We start from the raw sequence: 17,892 nt of genomic DNA, 5'->3' as shown, positions 1-17,892 counted from the left end.
CATTGCTGACCCCAGATTGCTTTAGCCCATGTGGGAGAGGCCAGTGCTTTCAGAGCAGGAAGACCTGGACTCTCTCCCAGCTGTCACTGTGAAGTTCTTGGTGCCCGTGATTGCAGCATAGTGACAACCATGGCATCCCATTTGCCACCAATTGGCTACAGTGTGTTGAAGGGTGATGCTTGGTTTCTGCGAGGTGTTTGCTATTGAACTGAACAAGATGACTTGCCCTGTTTCATAGCAATTTTTCTTTTTTGCCCTTCGGACACTGTTGCCAAAAACTAACCATGCACATTACTACTATTACCTAAGTTTCACATCTCCTCTTTTAACAGGGAAAAAGGCAAAAGAGATCACTGCGGGAGTGTTCAACCTGCCTGCCACAATCCTGAGACTCGTAAATCTCCCTCTCTGCATAGCTCTTCCCATTGTCATGGTGAGCAATAAACAGACCCCTTGTTGGCCAGCTCAACAGTGAGGCTAAGGCCTGACTGGGCCATGGAGACTGCATCATAGAATCATAGAAGATTAGGGTTGGAAGAAACCTCAGGGGGTCATCTAGTCCAACCCCCTGCTCAAAGCAGGACCAGCCCCAACTAAATGATCCCAGCCAGGGCTTTGTCAAGCCAGGCCTTAAAAACCTCTAAGGATGGAGATTCCACCACCTCCCTAGGTAACCCATTCCAGTGCTTCACCACCCTCCTAGTGAAATAGTGTTTCCTAATATCCAAACTAAACCTCCCCCACTGCAACTTGAGACCATTGCTCCTTGTTCTGTCATCTGCCACCACTGAGAACAGTCGAGCTCCACACTCTTTGGAACCCCCCTTCAGGTAGTTGAAGGCTGCTCTCAAATCCCCCCTCACTCTTCTTTTCTGCAGACTAAATAAGCCCAGTTCCCTCAGCCTCTCCTCATAAATCATGTGCCTCAGGCCCCTAATAATTTCCGTTGCCCTCTGCTGGACTCTCTCCAACTTGTCCACATCCTTTCTGTAGTGGGGGGGCCCAAAACTGGATGCAGTACTCCAGCTGTGGCCTCACCAGTGCCGAATAGAGGGGAATAATTACTTCCCTCAATCTGCTGGCAATGATCCTATTCATGCAGCCCAATATGCTGTTAGCCTTCTTGGCAACAAGGGCACACTGTTTACTCATATCCAGCTTCTTGTCCATTGTAATCCCCACGTCTTTTTCTGCAGAACTGCCGCTTAGCCAGTCGGTCCCCAGCTTGTAGCAGTGCATGGGATTCTTCCGTCCTAAGTGCAGGACTCTGAAGTGACCCCTCCCCTATAGGAGGGGATCTTTCCAATCAGGATTGAAGCCCGTTGGTGGGGTAGCGTTGAGGAAACTTGCACAGTGCAGCTGTCCTTGTTCTGTGGCTGAACAGAGGGTTCGCTCTGCAAGGTGTCAACCCAGCAACTGTCAGCTTACATCACATTTTTTCAAATTGATAAAATGAAACTAAGAGGTTATTTTTTGTGAATTCTTCCTGTGGTGCTTATCAGGGCTCTGAGTTTGTTCAGGATGCACAGGAGACAGATGTGGCAGGTGAGTGAAACCATTTTCCCTTTTAATCTTCCCTGTTACAGCTCTGTTGCAGGGTGACTGGCCCCTTTAAGAGGGAGTGGGATCCAGTGCACATATGACTGGTCATCTGCCATCCACTAGCACTTAAGAGAAGGCTGCTGGGCTATATAAAGAGGGAGACCTGAAGGCATATGAGGCAGAATGGGGCAGGGGAGAGCTGCCTGAGAATAGGGGAGAGGCAGAGGGAGCAGCAGAGAGTTGACTGAGCCTGGAAAGAGCTGAAGGAGGTAGTGACTGTGAGCTGTGGGTGCTGAGTTCTGAGGAAGGGAGGACTGGCTAGATCTGGGGAACCCTGCTGAATTGGAGATAGGCTTGTGCAGAAGCCCCTGGGGAATGAGGGGAAGAACTGCTGGTTCTTCCTGGTCATTGTAAGCTGGGCCCAGAAGCCAGAGGTTGTTTCTGGAGGGAGGTTCCCCTGAGCATGGGTAGGATAAGAAGGTATGGACAGAGTTGATTTGGGGCAGCAGGAGAAGACTCAGGATCTCTAAGGTGGATGGGCCTGGAGCAGGGGGCCCTGGAACAGGGGCTAAAGGAACGATGACTTAGGGGTTCATGACTCTTGGGTGGGTGACTTGGGAATGGCGACCTTGAAATGGGATTGATGAGCTGCTGTGTTGTAACCTTAGAATCCTAGAATATCAGGGATGGAAGGGACCTAAGGAGGTCATCTAGTCCAACCCCCTGCTCAAAGCAGGACCAATCCCCAATTTTTGCCCCAGATCCCAAATGGCCCCCTCAAGGATTGAACTCACAACCCTGGGTTTAGCAGGCCAATGCTCAAACCACTGAGCTATCCCTCCCCCCTCTTGTTTCACTTTGCGGAGTAACTGTTTCACCCCTGAGGGATTTGAGGACTGTGGCACTGTATATCATTTAAAAGGTTTCAATTTGCCTCTGAGAGAGAATATTCCTTTGCACAGGCAAGTAAAGGGGAAACTGAGGGAGGTTGTGTCTTTGCTGCTGAGGTTAGCCATGGGAGCGTGCCTGTGATGGGCGTTTTCCGAGGAGAGACCTCTTGAAGAGGTGGTTTGCTTTACCATCTCAGAACAAGTCTTGGGGAACTTATTTGGCTGAGTATTTATTTAGGGCCGGGGCCAGCTCCCATTGAAATAAAGGGGAGTTTGTCACTGACCTCAATGGGTGCAGCATTGGGCCTTAGTCATTTAGAAGGGATCATGTTTTGGGGCCCAGCCCATTAGACACAATCAGAGACAGTACAGATGGAAAGATCAGTTATATTGGACTCATCTGTGCCCTCCAGGGATCTCCTCAGTGTCATAAGAGAACATAAGAGTGGCCATACTGGGTCAAGTCAGACCAGAGGTCCATCTAGCCCAGTATCCTGTCTTCTGACAGTGGCCAATGCCAGATTCCCCAGAGGGAATGAACAGAACAGGTAGTCATCAAGAGATCCATCCCTTGTCGCCCATTCCCAGCTTCTGGCAAACAATTACGACTCCCTCAGTCTCATCTGCCCTTGAAAAATGGCAGCAATCCTCTGAGTGTATGAACACTCACTTGTCAGTTTCAGATGCTGGCTAAGATCTGAAAGTGCAAGTCTCCAAAGAACTCCTAACGCTGCTAGAATGTTAACTGCAATGAATGAAATGAGTCTGTGCCCTTACACAAACCTTTGGTCTTGAAGAGTATTTCTTTCCTTTCAAGGTACTAACTGGGGCAGGGGCTGGAAGCATCATGGAACTAGCAATGGGCTCGGGATCCTTTTATCACTGGGTTGCCAATTTAAATCCAGCCCAGGCTGGTAGTGACTGGACATTGTTACCATCTCATAGCTACTTTGGTGGCCTGTGTGAAATGAATTGTGTGGGGTGTCAGAGTAAGATGATGGGAATTACTGTGGGTGCAGATCTCTGTAACCCAATATAAGCAAGATTTTTATCTTGCCTTTATCTGTGCCACAGTCTCTGAGACAGACCGTCTGATACTGGACTATTACTCGTGTGATCAGCACCACTTTTCCTGCCCCAGCCTTCAGACAGCCCCTCTGGGAGAACAGGTTAGGGGCTGCAATGTGGGGCTGCCCATAATTTCCCTCTGTGATGGGTTGCTCCCCACTCCAGGATGCCACCTGATTTACTGGGGTACCACTGAGACAACTGTACAGTATAAGCTAATTGAAATTCGCCTCCTCTCTCAATGTGGAGGAAGATATGCACAGCTTTTTGCCCCCCAGTTATGAATTCCACCAACTGGTTTTAGAGAACACAAAAATAAGTTTATTAACTACAGAAGATAGATTTTAAGTGATTATAAGGGATAGTAAACAGATCAAAGCAGATTACTGAACAAATAAAACAAACATGCAGACTAAGCTTAATGCACTAAAGAAACTGGTTACAAGTAGTAATTTCTGACCCAGAATGTTGTTTTAGACATTTCTTTCACAGGCCAGACATCTTTTCCAACCCTTTGTTTGCCAGTGTGGTTCTCTCCCCCATCCACCCACCCCCCTATAGAAAAATACTGGTATTCTATCATGGAATCCAGTACCAGGTGACTTAATCACATGACCCTGCAGTGTCAAAGCAGCCATGAGTCAAAGATTGTTTGTAGCATCCCAGGAAGCTTCTCAGGAAGGCAGGAGATTAGCATCTTCAAAGTCATATTGTTCTTCCTTGTGGCCCACCCAGACTGATTGCATTCTGTCTGGTGGGCATTCCCCAGGTGCAAATGCTTTTGTAATTGATACATTGTCAATATTCCTAACTTCAGATACAGAAATGATACATGCCTACAAATCGTATAATCATATTCAGCAAATCATAACCTTTCCAATGATATCTCACAAGATCCATCTTGAGTAAAACACATCTTAGTTATGCCATATTCATATCATAACATTTCTATGAAGAATATGGGTTGTAACATCACACCCTCACCACCCCCAAGCCTCATGGAAAACCCAGCAGAAGGTTAATATGACCTGAGGCTCCATTACTTCTTATATCTCCATGCTGGGGAAATTCTGCTTTAAAGAGGTTCTCAGGGGGAGCTGCGTACGGGGAAGCCCTGGTGGCTGGTCATGGAGAGCTGCTGGGGGCCCTGGCATTCTGCAGATGCTACAGGAACTGCTGAGATCTTAAGGGACCCTGGGCTTTGGAGGCTGAACTGTTGGAAACCCTGCTCCTCCACCCCGATGGGATGATTCTTCACAAGTGGGAGGGCATTGCAGGGTTTTCTGCCTCTCACCTCCTGGTATTTCATAGAATCATAGAATATCAGAGTTGGAAGGGACCTCTGGAGGTCATCTAGTTTAACCCCCTGCCCAGAGCAGGAACAATCCCCAATTAAATCATCCCAGCCAGGGCTTTGTCAAGCCTGACCTTAAAAACGTCTAAGGAAGGAGATTCTACCACCTCCCTAGGTAACGCATTCCAGTGTTTCACCACCCTCCTAGTGAAAAAGATTTTCCTAATATCCAACCTAAACCTCCCCCACTGCAACTTGAGACCATTACTCCTTGTCCTGTCCTCTTCTACCACTGAGAATAGTCTAGAACCGTCCTCTCTGGAACCACCTCTCAGGTAGTTGAAAGCAGCTATCAAATCCCCCCTCATTCTTCTCTTCTGCAGACTAAACAATCCCAGTTCCCTCAGCCTCTCCTCATAAGTCATGTGTTCCAGACCCCTAATCATTTTTGTTGCCCTTCGCTGGACTCTCTCCAATTTATCCACATCCTTCTTGTAGTGTGGGGCTCAAAACTGGGCACAGTACTCCAGATGAGGCCTCACCAATGTCGAATAGAGGGGAACGATCACGTCCCTCGATCTGCTGGCTATGCCCCTACTTATACATCCCAAAATGCCATTGGCCTTCTTGGCAACAAGGGCACACTGTTGACTCATATCCAGCTTCTCATCCACTGTCACCCCTACGTCCTTTTCCACGGAACTGCTGCCTAGCCATTCGGTCCCTAGTCTGTAGCTGTGCATTGGGTTCTTCCGTCCTAAGTGCAGAACCCTGCACTTATCCTTATTGAACCTCATCAGATTTCTTTTGGCCCAATCCTCCAATTTGTCTAGGTCCCTCTGTATCCTATCCCTGCCCTCCAGTGTATCTACCACTCCTCCCAGTTTAGTATCACCCGCAAATTTGCTGGGAGTGCAATCCACACCATCCTCCAGATCATTTATGAAGATATTGAACAAAACCGGCCCCAGGACCGACCCCTGGGGCACTCCACTGGACACCGGCTGCCAACTAGACATGGAGCCATTGATCACTACCCGTTGAGCCCGACAATCTAGCCAACTTTCTACCCACCTTATAGTGCATTCATCCAGCCCATACTTCTTTAACTTGCTGACAAGAATACTGTGGGAGACCGTGTCAAAAGCTTTGCTGAAGTCAAGAAACAATACATCCACTGCTTTCCCTTCATCCACAGAACCAGTAATCTCATCATAGAAGGCGATTAGATTAGTCAGGCATGACCTTCCCTTGGTGAATCCATGCTGACTGTTCCTGATCACTTTCCTCTCATGTAAGTGCTTCAGGATTGATTCTTTGAGGACCTGCTCCATGATTTTTCTGGGGACTGAGGTGAGGCTGACTGGTCTGTAGTTCCCAGGATCCTCCTTCTTCCCTTTTTTAAAGATTGGCACTACATTAGCCTTTTTCCAGTCATCTGGGACTTCCCCCATTCCGTGGGACTCATGGTCACTGCCTCCCAGATTCCCATCCACTTTTGCTTCCCCCACTAATTCTTCCCGGTTTGTGAGCAGCAGGGGTTAGGTTATTTCCTAAGGTCTTTGTTATAAGAAGTGCCAGCTCCTAGAAATGGCAGTGGAACTGGAAGTCACAGGTCAGGCCCCTTTAGTCCCTTCCCACAAATACTTTCAGTAAGTTTTCCAGGAGATCCCCTGATGCAAGGTGAGATTCCCCAGTGAAACAGAATTAGAGTCACCAGAGAGATATTAACCGCTGCTTCTCTGGGATCAAGGGGGAGTTCTTATGGAAGACAAATATTACCTTCTGGGATTGTACCTCTCTGATCATCTGGGGGAAGCAAGATGATCTATGTGATCATGGCTGATTTCAGTTATATTTTCTTATATTTGGATGAATTTGTGTTGTTTCTTAGACAGCGAGGCAGCGTGAGGCTGACAGGCTGCAATGGGAGCTTCAAGAGGAGAGCAGGAGGAGAGAGAACCTGCGCAGAATAGCTGGTATATAAATAAAGCAAATTAATATTTGCTACAATGATCATTTTCATTAAAGGCATTTAAAATCAGTGCCCAGTGCTCAATCCCACCCTGTCACTGGAGATACAAAGTCCAGGCTGTCCCCACAAGCTCAGAAGAGTAGAGAACTATGATGTAAGCAGGGAACACTGCAAAGAAATGAGGAATGGAGCACTTCCAAAAACGTCCCCCAACCCCAGTGCTATTGTCTCTTGTGATGACACTGCACAGTAATGCCTGCTCTTAACCATTGTATATGCTCTCCATTTCAGATGCTATGGAGAAGAGAAGACGGAGGAACTGGGAGCTGCCCCCTCCATCCAGGAGGTAATGTAAATTTTTTGCTCAGCAGGGTGCTTCTCTCCTTAGGATAAAATCAAGCGGGATCACCCAGTCCCTTTTCTGCACTCGCAGCAAGCATTCATTGGACAGCAGGCTCCATTCCGCTAAGGCAGAGCTCAGAGCTGTGCAGAGCAAGCACCTTTGCCTGCAGCCAGGGATGACTGAACTATATTAGTTGACCCCCTATATTAGTGATCCCTTTAAATGTTGCACTGTTGTGTAGCTGACTTGTTAGCATGTTTAATTCTGGGCTGGAAATCTCCGTCCCAGGAGCTGGGCTCACATGCAGCATGGGCACTGCAGGGCAATATTAGGGGTTTCCCAGATCCTTGGAGTGCCCCAGCCCCAGAAGCTTTCCAATATGAGTGAGAAGTAGACCTCACCCTCTCCCACTAAGGAGAGAAGCTGCTTACCCTGCTCAATGCCCTCGTAGTGGTCAGAGATGGTATCACTTTCACATACATAGCGAGTGCTCTGCTAACCACCATCTGCTCCTGGAGCAGGTTCATTATGGGTGCCCTGGAGAGCCCTCCTCTGGGGTCCGCATCCTTTGCCTCTTGTCAAGGGCTGCGGGCTATGCCGCACACAGCTGCAGAGTGAAACTTACAAGAGTCAAATAAGTTTCATTCTGTAGTCATGGAATCATAGAAGCTGAAGGTGGAACTGATCTGTCACATTACTTAGTCCGTCCCCGTGGTTAGTGCTCTGCTATAGACTGAGGGAGATAGAACAGCAAGGGCATGGGAACAGATGCTGAAGGACCAGCCATATGGGAAATAAAAAGAAGAGTAGACGAGAGGTTTCCTCAGGCAGGACAATCCTGCTGCAGGCAGGAAGGTCGGAAGATATGCCACCTTGCAGGAGACAGTGCATGTGAGATTAGCCTGTACGGACATAATCTAGAGTCTGTCCTGGACCCCTGCCTTAAAAAACCTCATTCTTCCATCCACAAGCCAAAAGCTGCATGAAAAATATTCCCTCCTTCACTTGCACCTCAGAGCCAGAAGTCATGTCTGTGATACTCAAAGCTCAGGTGGCATATTTTAATGTGTGCTGCTTTCTCCTAGGCCTCACCAATTCAGCTGCCAGTCACTTGTGAGTATGACGCTCTTGCAATCACACATCTCCAACAGGAGAACTTTTCTCATTTTAAGGCACACTCAGATGCCATTTTCCTCTTTTAAACTAGAAGCAAGTAATACCAGCATTTGTCTAGTAAGTAGTAGAGAGGTTGTTCTGAGATAGAAGCCCTGACTTTAAAATAGTTTCCAGAAGTGGTTCCATTGCAGAGATGGAAGTGGGATACCCATCCTCCTTAAGGTGAATCCAAAGAGATTCCCTACTGCTTTTTGCTTGCGCCCATGTTCTGTATCTTGCGTCCTAGGAGATAATGCTCCTACCCAACTAAGGGCACGTCTACGCTACAAAATTAAGTTGATCTAACTTATGTTAGCACACAGCCGCTGCAGTAATTACATAACTTGTATGTGTCTACACTTTGCTCCTTGGGTCAGCAAGTGCACATCCTCACCAGGAACACTTGTACAGATTGTACTGTCAGTGTGTGGTATTGTGGGATGCTTTCTGAAAGCCAGTAACAGTCGACATAAGCAACACAGTCTTTACATTGACACTGTGTCAACCTAACTACATTGACATTGACTCTTGTGGAGGTGGAGTTTTTAAGTCAGTGTAGCAAGGCAGTTACGGCAGCGGGAGTGAAATTTTTGTGTAGACACTTACAAAGGCCGACGTGCGCTGCCTTGCATTGACCTAACTCTGTAGTATAGACCAGGCTCAAGGCTTGGGTGGCACTACCAATTTATGTCAGTATAACTACATAAATCCACACCCCTGTGCAACGTAGTTATACTGACCTAACCCCTGGGTCTTCTCCCATTGACATAGCTACTGCCTTCTCGGGGAAGTGGAGTACCTATGGCGACAGGGGCATCTTCACTAAGTGCTACAGTGGTGCACCTGTCTGTAACTGAGACAGGTAACTGTTTGTAACCTGTCACAAAACTGAGAATAACTGTAACCTGTCACAAAACTGAGAATGTGCCCTGCTTTGGCTTTGTTCAATCTGATCACTTTGTTCCTGGGTGGTGGCACTCCAAGGGGAATGGGACTGTCCCTTGCAGATCCCCAGCTGGGTCTGTATATCTCTGATCACCTAGTTCCTGGGTGGTGACACTCAAAGAGCAATGCCCTGTGCTGATCCTCACTGGGTTTGTGTATCTTTGAATCCCTTGTTCCCTTTGAAGTGACAAGGCTAAGTGGCTTTGTGCTAATCCCTCAATCCCAAGTAATGTCACAGTTCTTGTTTCCTTTATTCCTCTTTCAGAAGGAGAGGCAGCAGTGGGTGTTGCAGGAGGCTAGTAGGAGGAGGGAAGAGCAGCGGAGAATAGCTGGTATGGTGTGTGTGTGTTCGCATGTGTGTTCTTAAGAAAAAAGTGGATGGAAGCTTATTAAAATGATTGTCATAGTGAAAGGGGTCTGCCTGACCTTGTGGTGCCATCCTTTCCCAACAAAGGAACTCCCAGTGATGCACCTGCAGCATCTGAGGGGGACGGGAGGGAGAGTGTTAGTATGAAAGCAGGGAAATCAGTAAGAGGAGCCCAGATGTAAAGCCTACTCCCATCCCACCATCCCCATCTCCTGTGATGAGCGTACAACCTAACTCCTCCATTTGATCTTCTCTCCATTTCAGATGCTAATCAGGAAGGGAAATGGGTCAGAGGGGAGGAGCTCCCTGACTTTGACGAGTAAGATTATTTCCTATTAACTGACATGCTCTAGAATTTTTAAAGTATCTTTGCTTATGAAATCAGGTCTTATACTTGTAATGCCAGATTCCTCCTCCAGATTCCTGACCAGGACTCTGGAACAACAAAAGAAAAGTTCCCTCTCCCACCCGTGTAAGCCTTCCTAGGTTTTACAGGGAGCTTGGTGCATGCTGGGTGCTGATGAGGTTCAATAAGGATAAGTGCAGGGTCCTGCACTTAGGACTGAAGAATCCAATGCACCGCTACAGACTAGGGACCGAATGGCTAGGCAGCAGTTCTGCGGAAAAGGACCTAGGGGTGACAGTGGACGAGAAGCTGGATATGAGTCAGCAGTGTGCCCTTGTTGCCAAGAAGGCCAATGGCATTTTGGGATGTATACGTAGGGGCATAGCGAGCAGATCGAGGGACGTGATCGTCCCCCTCTATTCGACATTGGTGAGGCCTCATCTGGAGTACTGTGTCCAGTTTTGGGCCCCACACTACAAGAAGGATGTGGATAAATTGGATAAATTGGAGAGAGTCCAGCGAAGGGCAACAAAAATGATTAGGGGTCTAGAACACATGACTTATGAGGAGAGGCTGAGGGAGCTGGGATTGTTTAGCCTGCAGAAGAGAAGAATGATGGGGGATTTGATAGCTGCTTTCAACTACCTGAAAGGGGGTTCCAAAGAGGATGGCTCTAGACTGTTCTCGATGGTAGCAGATGACAGAACGAGGAGTAATGGCCTCAAGTTGCAGTGGGGGAGGTTTAGATTGGATATTAGGAAAAACTTTTTCACTAAGAGGGTGGTGAAACACTGGAATGCGTTACCTAGGGAGGTGGTGGAATCTCCTTCCTTGGAAGTTTTTAAGGTCAGGCTTGACAAAGCCCTGGCTGGGATGATTTAACTGGGAATTGGTCCTGCTTCGAGCAGGGGGTTGGACTAGATGACCTTCAGGGGTCCCTTCCAACCCTGATATTCTATGATTCTATGATTCTATGGGTGTCAGGGATTGGACTTCGGGAGTTTGATGGGTGGATCTCCACATTGAATGGCTATATCCTAGTTATGTACCTTACTATGAAATCTCAGTGTAAGGAGATCCCAATAACAGCGGACTCCATCATACCCAATCCCTTTCCCTGCCCCACAGTAAATGATCCAAACCACACTGAAGTCAGTGGGAGTCTCTCCACTGACTTCAATGTCATTCTTTGGGAGGAGCCTGACTCCGCTTTCATTTTCACTAGTGTAAATCTAAAGCTGTGGAGTTACTCTGATTTATATCAATATATAACTGAGCAAAATCTGGCCCATTGTAGTTCCAAATGGAAAACTTCAGATGAAGTTAAGTTTGTTAATATTGTTGCCCCTTCGGCTAGCCAATGTTTGAGGCCTTGTAGGGCTGTTCCCATTAGGAGGAGAAATGGATGATATGAGTCATGTCTGTTCTTTGGTGTAACCTTGTTTATAAGCAGGCCTGGCTGTAGGATTTTTGCCGCCCCAAGCAAAAAAAATTTTGGCCACCCTTGCTTTTTTTTGTGCCCCCCGCCTCCGGCTCCACGCCAACTCTGCCCCTTCCCCGCCCCTTCCCCAAATCCCCAGCCCTGCCTCCTCCCCCAGGCGTGCCGCATTCCCCACCCAATGGCTTCCTGCAGCTCCCCCCCGCAACCCACTGCCCTAGCTCACCTCCGCTCCGCCTGCTCCCCTGAACACACCGCCGCTCCATTTCTCCCCCCTCCCTCTCAGGCAAGGGAGAGGCAGCTCATTCAGGGGAGCAGGTGGAGCGGAGGTGAGGGTGGGGGGAGGAGCGCAGGAAGTAACGGGGGGGTAGAAGAGCTGCTCCCCGCCCCAGCTCACCTCCGCTCCACCACCGCTGCCTCCCCCCGAGCGCACCGCCGCTCGACTTCTCCTCCCTCCCTTCCAGGCTTGCCGCGTGAAACAGCTGTTTCGCACACAGCAAGCCTGGGAGGGAGGGGGGCGAAGCAGAGCGGCGGCGACGTGCTCAGGGGAGCAGGCGGAGGCGGAGCGGAGTCGAGCTGGGGCGGCGGGGGCACGTTTCTAGCTAGGGGTGGCATGGCCAGCACTGGAATGCTGCCCCTAGAATTGTGCCGCCCCAAACACCGGCTTGTTTTGCTGGTGCCTAGAGTCACATCTATTTATAAGATGTTTATAAGAACTGTCCCCAAAGTCCTGTTTCCCTGAACACAGTAGGAACAAACATCAGGCAGTTTCTTTGCTCTGATCCCCAAGTCTGCTGCTTTAGTGAGCTCTCTGCTCAAGAAGCTTCCTGTCAGGATCATCCTCCCAACTCCTTTTCCTTACATGATTTGTTGAGGGAAGAGTCAACACGGCTTTTGTAAAGGGAAATCATGCCTCACCAATTTACTAGAATTCTTTGAGGGGGTCAACAAGCATGTGGACAAGGGTGATCCAGTGGATCTAGTGTACTTGGACATTCAGAAAGCCTTTGACAAGGTCCCTCACCAAAGGCTCTTAAGCAAAGTAAGCTGTCATAGGATAAGAGGGAAGGTCCTTTCCTGGATCAGTAGCTGGTTAAAAGACAAAGGGTAGGAATAAATGGCCAATGTTCAGACTGGAGGGAGGTGAATAGTGGTATGCCCTAGGGATCTGTACTGTTCAACATATTCATAACGATCTGAAAAAAGGGGTAAACAGTGAGGTGGCTAAATTTGCAGATGGTATAAAAGTACTCAAGACAGTTAAGTCCAAAGCAGACTGCGAAGAGTTACAAAGGGAATCTCAAAAGTGGGTAACTCGGCAACAAAATGCCAGATGAAATTCAATGTTGATAAATGCAAAGTAATGTACATTGGAAAAAAAATCCCAACTAGACACACAAAATGATGGGGTTTAAATTAACTGTTACCCCTCAAGAAAGATCTTGGAGTCACTGTGGATCGTTTTCTGAAAACATCCACTCAATAGCAGTGGCAGTCAAAAAAGTGACCAGAATGTTAGGAACAAATTAGGAAAGGAATAGATAATGAGACAGAAAATATCATAATGTCACTATATAAACTCATAGTTCACCCCCACCTTGAATACTGGGTGCAGTTCTGGTCACCCCATTTCAAAAAAAGATACATTAATTGGAAAAGGTATAGAGAAGGGCAACAAAATGGTTAAGGGTATGAAACAGCTTCTATGTGAGGAGAGATTAAAAAGACTGGGACTTTTCAGCTTGGAAAAGAGATGACCGGGGTGGGGGGGGGAGGTATGACTGAGGTCTATAAAATCATGACATGTGGAGAAAGTGTATAAGGAAGTGTTATTTACAGCTTCATGTAACACAAGAACTAAGGGTCACCCAATGAAATTAAAAGGCAGCAGGTTTAAGAAGAGACAGGAAGTATTTCTTCACACAGTGCACAATCACCCTGTGGAATTCCTTGTCAGGGGATGTTGTTGTCATGGCTCCACTGCACCAGTGCTCTCTAACGGTTCTGGAACAGTCCCTGGGAGGACTTCTTCAGTGTGTCAGCCCCCATAGGGTCACACTCTTTCACTGGATACGCCCCTTGGCTTCACTGTCTCCTGCCACTGACCCTCAGAGCCTTCAGTACCCCTGCTTCACACTGTGAACTCCCCTCAGTGAGTCCACTTGGCTTGGACACCAGGAGAAGTCTTACGCCCCCAAAGGGAGCAAAACACCCCCAAATTTAATCTGCAGTGACTCTCAGTCAGCATTGTAAAAACAGAAGGATTTATTATATGTCTGAAACACTATAGAAAGTTCTTAAGTTCGCACAAAGAACAGAAAAGTTACAGCAAAGTCCATCTGGGTCAGTTCAGAGCCCAGAGCTTCCTCTGACCCCCATTGAGTCCCACTCCAGAAGTCAAGAGCTTGCTTCCAGCAGCCCACACATAACCACTTTGTCCTTGTTCCCGGGCAAACATTGTCCCCCTGGCCTCCTCCATGGCCTTATGTTCTCCAGCTGGTCAAACCTGGCTTATTTGCAAAGGAGGTTGTTAGTTGCTAGGTATCCAATGTCCAGGCCATTGTCTTCTGGGACTCTTCATGGCATGGGGCCAGGCCCCAGAGAGCCAGGAGTCAGTCACACCTGGATCTCTGCAAAGAGTAAACAACCTCCCCCTCCCCCTCCTGTGACCTCATTAACCATAAACCACATAGGGGAAACTGAGGCACACACACTATTCACACAAAATATTATGAATAATTCCCACTCTGTCACTGTTGTGAAGGCCAAAAGGTGGCAGCCATTAGCACCTTTCAGGGTAGCAATACATCAGTAGTGTAAGAAAAGAAACCCTTTTATAGCTTAGTCAATACTCTAAATCCCTTGGACTGTAGATGGAAGAATACTTAGCCCTGGTCTACACTGCAAGTTTAGGTTGCATTTAGCAGCATTAGATAGATTTAACCCTGCAGCCATCCACATGACGAAGCCATTTTTGTTGACTTAAAGGGCTCTTAAAATCAATTTCTGTACTCCTCTCCGACAAGGGGATTAGTGCTGAAATCGACATCACTGGGTCGAATTTCGGGTAGTGTGGATGCAATTTGATGGTATTGGCCTCCAGGAGCTATTCCAGAGTACTCCATTGTGACCGCTCTGGACAGCACTTTCAACTCAGATGCACTAGCCAGGTACACAGGAAAAGCACCGGGAACTTTTGAATTTCATTTCCTGTTTGGCCAGTGTGGCAAGCTCATCAGCAGAGGTGACCATGCAGAGCTCATCAGTACAGGTGACCATGTAGTCCCAGAATCACAAAAGAGCTCCAGCATGGACCGAATGGGAGGTACTGGATCTGATCGCTGTATGAGGAGACGAATCTGTGCTATCAGAACTCCGTTCCAAAAGATGAAATGCCAAAATATTTGAAAAAATCTACAAGGGCATGATGGACAGAGGCCATAACAGGGACCCGCAGCAGTGCCACGTGAAAATTAAGGCGCTCAGGCAAGCCTACCAAAAAAACAAAGTGGCAAACGGCCGCTGCGGGTCAGAACCCCAGACATGCCGCTTCTATGATGAGCTGCATGCAATTCTAGGGGGTACACCTACCACTACCTCACCCCTGTCCGTGGACACCTGCAAGGGGGAGTCTCATGCAACAGGGACAGGGATTTTGGGGACGAGGAAGATGAGGAGGATAGTGCACAACAGGCAAGTGGAGAAACCATTCTCTCTGACAGCCAGGAACTGTTTATCACCCTGGAGCCAATACCCTCCCAAGGCAGGCTCGTGGACCATGAAGCTAGAGATGGCACCTTCTGGTGAGTGTACCTCTGTAAATATAATACATGGTTTAAAAACAAGCATGTTTAATGATTAATTTGCCCTGAAGACTTGGGATGCATTCGCGGCCAGTACAGCTACTGGAAAAGTCTGTTAAAGTGTCTGGGGATGGAGTGGAAATCCTCCAGGGACATTATTAAGGGGACATTCAGAGGTGGCCATTCCTGCTGGGCTGTTTGCCTGTGGTCGAAAAGAAATCATCCCCGCTTTTAGCCATGCGGTGGGGTGGGGGCGGCCCATTCATGCTGAGCTGTTCGCATTTGGCTGGAAGGGATCTTCCCTGATACTAGTCACCCGGTGGGAGGAGGGGTTATCATTCCAGAGAATTGGGGGCGGGAGGTTAGTTGGGTTTGTGCTGCATGTTAACCCAAAAACCTCAGCCCCTCCTTTTAAATGGCCAACCCAACGGGTGCTTGGTATGGGAAAGGTGGGCCCTGCTGTTTGAAACCATTCCCACATGTTATGAAGGTTGAAGAAGCCGAAAGACTGTGGCTTACCATGGCTGCCTGCAAGCCGAATTCTGTTGCCCAGCCCTGCGTGTGTGATCTCTCATACCAAACCGGCAGGCCCTCAATATAAGAGGCAAAATGTGACCTTGTACTGAAAACACATGTGCTATGTAATGTTAACAGCTTGGTTCACCATAAAAGAGTCTACCCACTGTTCGCTAAAATGTGTCTCTTTAAATACTACTCTCCCTTTTTTTCCTCCCGCAGCTGCAGATGTTTCAATGCTCCCCCTATCATCATGGATCAATGGTTCCATGTCTAGATGGCAGCCAGTATCAAGTGGAGTGCCCCAAGGGTCGGTCCTCGGGCCGGTTTTGTTCAATATCTTCATAAATGATCTGGAGGATGGTGTGGATTGCACCCTCAGCAAGTTTGCGGATGACACTAAACTGGGAGGAGTGGTAGATAAGCTGGAGGGTAGGGATAGGATAAAGAGGGACCTAGACAAATTGGAGGATTGGGCCAAAAGAAATCTGATGAGGTTCAACAAGGACAAGTGCAGAGTCCTGCACTTAGGACGGAAGAATCCAATGCACTGCTACAGACTAGGGACCGAATGGCTAGGCAGCAGTTCTGCGGAGAAGGACCTAGGGGTGACAGTGGACGAGAAGCTGGATATGAGTCAACAGTGTGCCCTTGTTGCCAAGAAGGCCAATGGCATTTTGGGATGTATAACTAGGGGCATTGCCAGCAGATCAACGGACGTGATCGTTCCCCTCTATTGGACGTTGGTGAGGCCTCATCTGGAGTACTGTGTTCAGTTTTGGGCTCCACACTACAAGAAGGATGTGGAGAAATTGGAGAGACTCCAGCAAAGGGCAACAAAAATGATTAGGGGTCTGGAACACATGACTTATGAGGAGAGGCTGAGGGAACTGGGATTGTTTAGTCTGCAGAAGAGAAGAATGAGGGGGGATTTGATAGCTGCTTTCAACTACCTGAAAGGTGGATCCAAAGAGGATGGATCTAGACTATTCTCAGTAATAGCAGATGACAGGACAAGGAGTAATTGTCTCAAGTTGCAGTGGGGGAGATTTAGGTTGGATATTAAGAAAAACTTTTTCACTAGGAGGGTGGTGAAACACTGGAATGCGTTACTTAGGGAGGTGGTGGAATCCCCTTCCTTAGAAGTTTTTAAGGTCAGGCTTGACAAAGCCCTGGCTGGGATGATTTAGTTGGGATTGGTCCTGCTCTGGGCAGGGGGTTGGACTAGATGGCCTCCAGAGGTCCCTTCCAACTCTGATATTCTATGATCGATCTCCGTCCCAGAAGCTAGCGCAGATAAGAAGTTGAAAAAACTGCACTCATGATGAAATGTTCTCTGAGCTCAGGCAGTCCTCCTGCACTGAAAGAGCCCAGCAGAATGCGTGGAGGCAAACAATGGCAGAGTCCAGGAAAGCAGAAAATGAACACGAGGACAGGAGGGACGAGCAAGATGAGAGGTTGCGGGAGCAAGAGGAGAGGTGGCGGCAGCATGATGAGAGGAGACAGGATGCAATATTGAGGCTACTGGGGGATCAAACTGATATGCTCCAGTGTCTGGTGGAGCTGCAGGAAAGGCAGCAGGAGCACAGACCACTGCTGCAGCCCCTATGTAACCGTCTGCCCTCCTCCTCAAGTTCCATAGCCTCCTCACCCAACGTGCGGGGGGCCTCCGGGCACCCAACCACTCCACCCCAGAGGACTGCCCAAGCAACAGAAGGCTGGCATTCAATAAGTTTTGAAGTGCAGTGTGGCCTTGTCCTTCCCTCCTCCCCTCATCCACCGCCTCACTCAGTGCTTCCCTCCTCCCCCACCCCTCCCGGGCTACCTTGGCAGTTATCGCCCTATTTGTGTGATGAATTAATAAAGAATGCATGATTTTGAAACAACAATGACTTTATTGCCTCTGCAAGCGGTGATCGAAGAGGGGGAGGGCGGTTGGCTTACAGGGAAGTAGAGTGAACCAAGGGGGCGGGTTTTCATCAAGGAGAAACAAACAGAACTGTCACACCGTAGCCTGGATAGTCATGAAACTGGTTTTCAAAGCTTCCCTGATGTGCAGCACGCCCTACTGTGCTCTTCTAATCACGCTGGTGTCTGGCTGCATGTAATCAGTGGCCAGGTGATTTGCCTCAACCTCCCACCCCGCCATAAAAGTCTCCCCCTTACTCTCACAGATATTGTGGAGCACACAGCAAACAGCAATAACAATG

The 17,892-nt window shown here is 48.3% G+C and overlaps 1 protein-coding gene across 1 annotated transcript; it reads left to right on the top strand.

The window, feature by feature from the left end:
- Positions 1-395: 395 nt before the first annotated feature.
- On the top strand, positions 396-17,547 carry LOC144271531 (uncharacterized). The gene is made up of 7 exons (XM_077828931.1): positions 396-433; positions 6,689-6,773; positions 7,061-7,115; positions 8,198-8,225; positions 9,478-9,544; positions 15,086-15,166; positions 15,905-17,547. The coding sequence occupies exons 1-7, from the start codon at positions 431-433 to the stop codon at positions 16,870-16,872; spliced, it is 1,287 nt and encodes a 428-aa protein (XP_077685057.1). The 5' UTR covers positions 396-430; the 3' UTR covers positions 16,873-17,547.
- Positions 17,548-17,892: the final 345 nt, after the last annotated feature.

Source organism: Eretmochelys imbricata, chromosome 10, assembly GCF_965152235.1.
Source record: "Eretmochelys imbricata isolate rEreImb1 chromosome 10, rEreImb1.hap1, whole genome shotgun sequence".
NCBI lineage: Eukaryota > Metazoa > Chordata > Testudines > Cheloniidae > Eretmochelys > Eretmochelys imbricata.
Note: the sequence above shows the minus strand (reverse complement) of the source record. Positions and strands in the feature narration are given on the sequence as shown.

Excerpts from the sequence above, each read along its gene's own strand:
- LOC144271531 (XM_077828931.1), top strand. Across the intron at positions 7,116-8,197 it reads CTGCCCCCTCCATCCAGGAG|GCCTCACCAATTCAGCTGCC; the intron begins GTAATGTAAATT and ends GCTTTCTCCTAG. Across the intron at positions 8,226-9,477 it reads AATTCAGCTGCCAGTCACTT|AAGGAGAGGCAGCAGTGGGT; the intron begins GTGAGTATGACG and ends TTCCTCTTTCAG.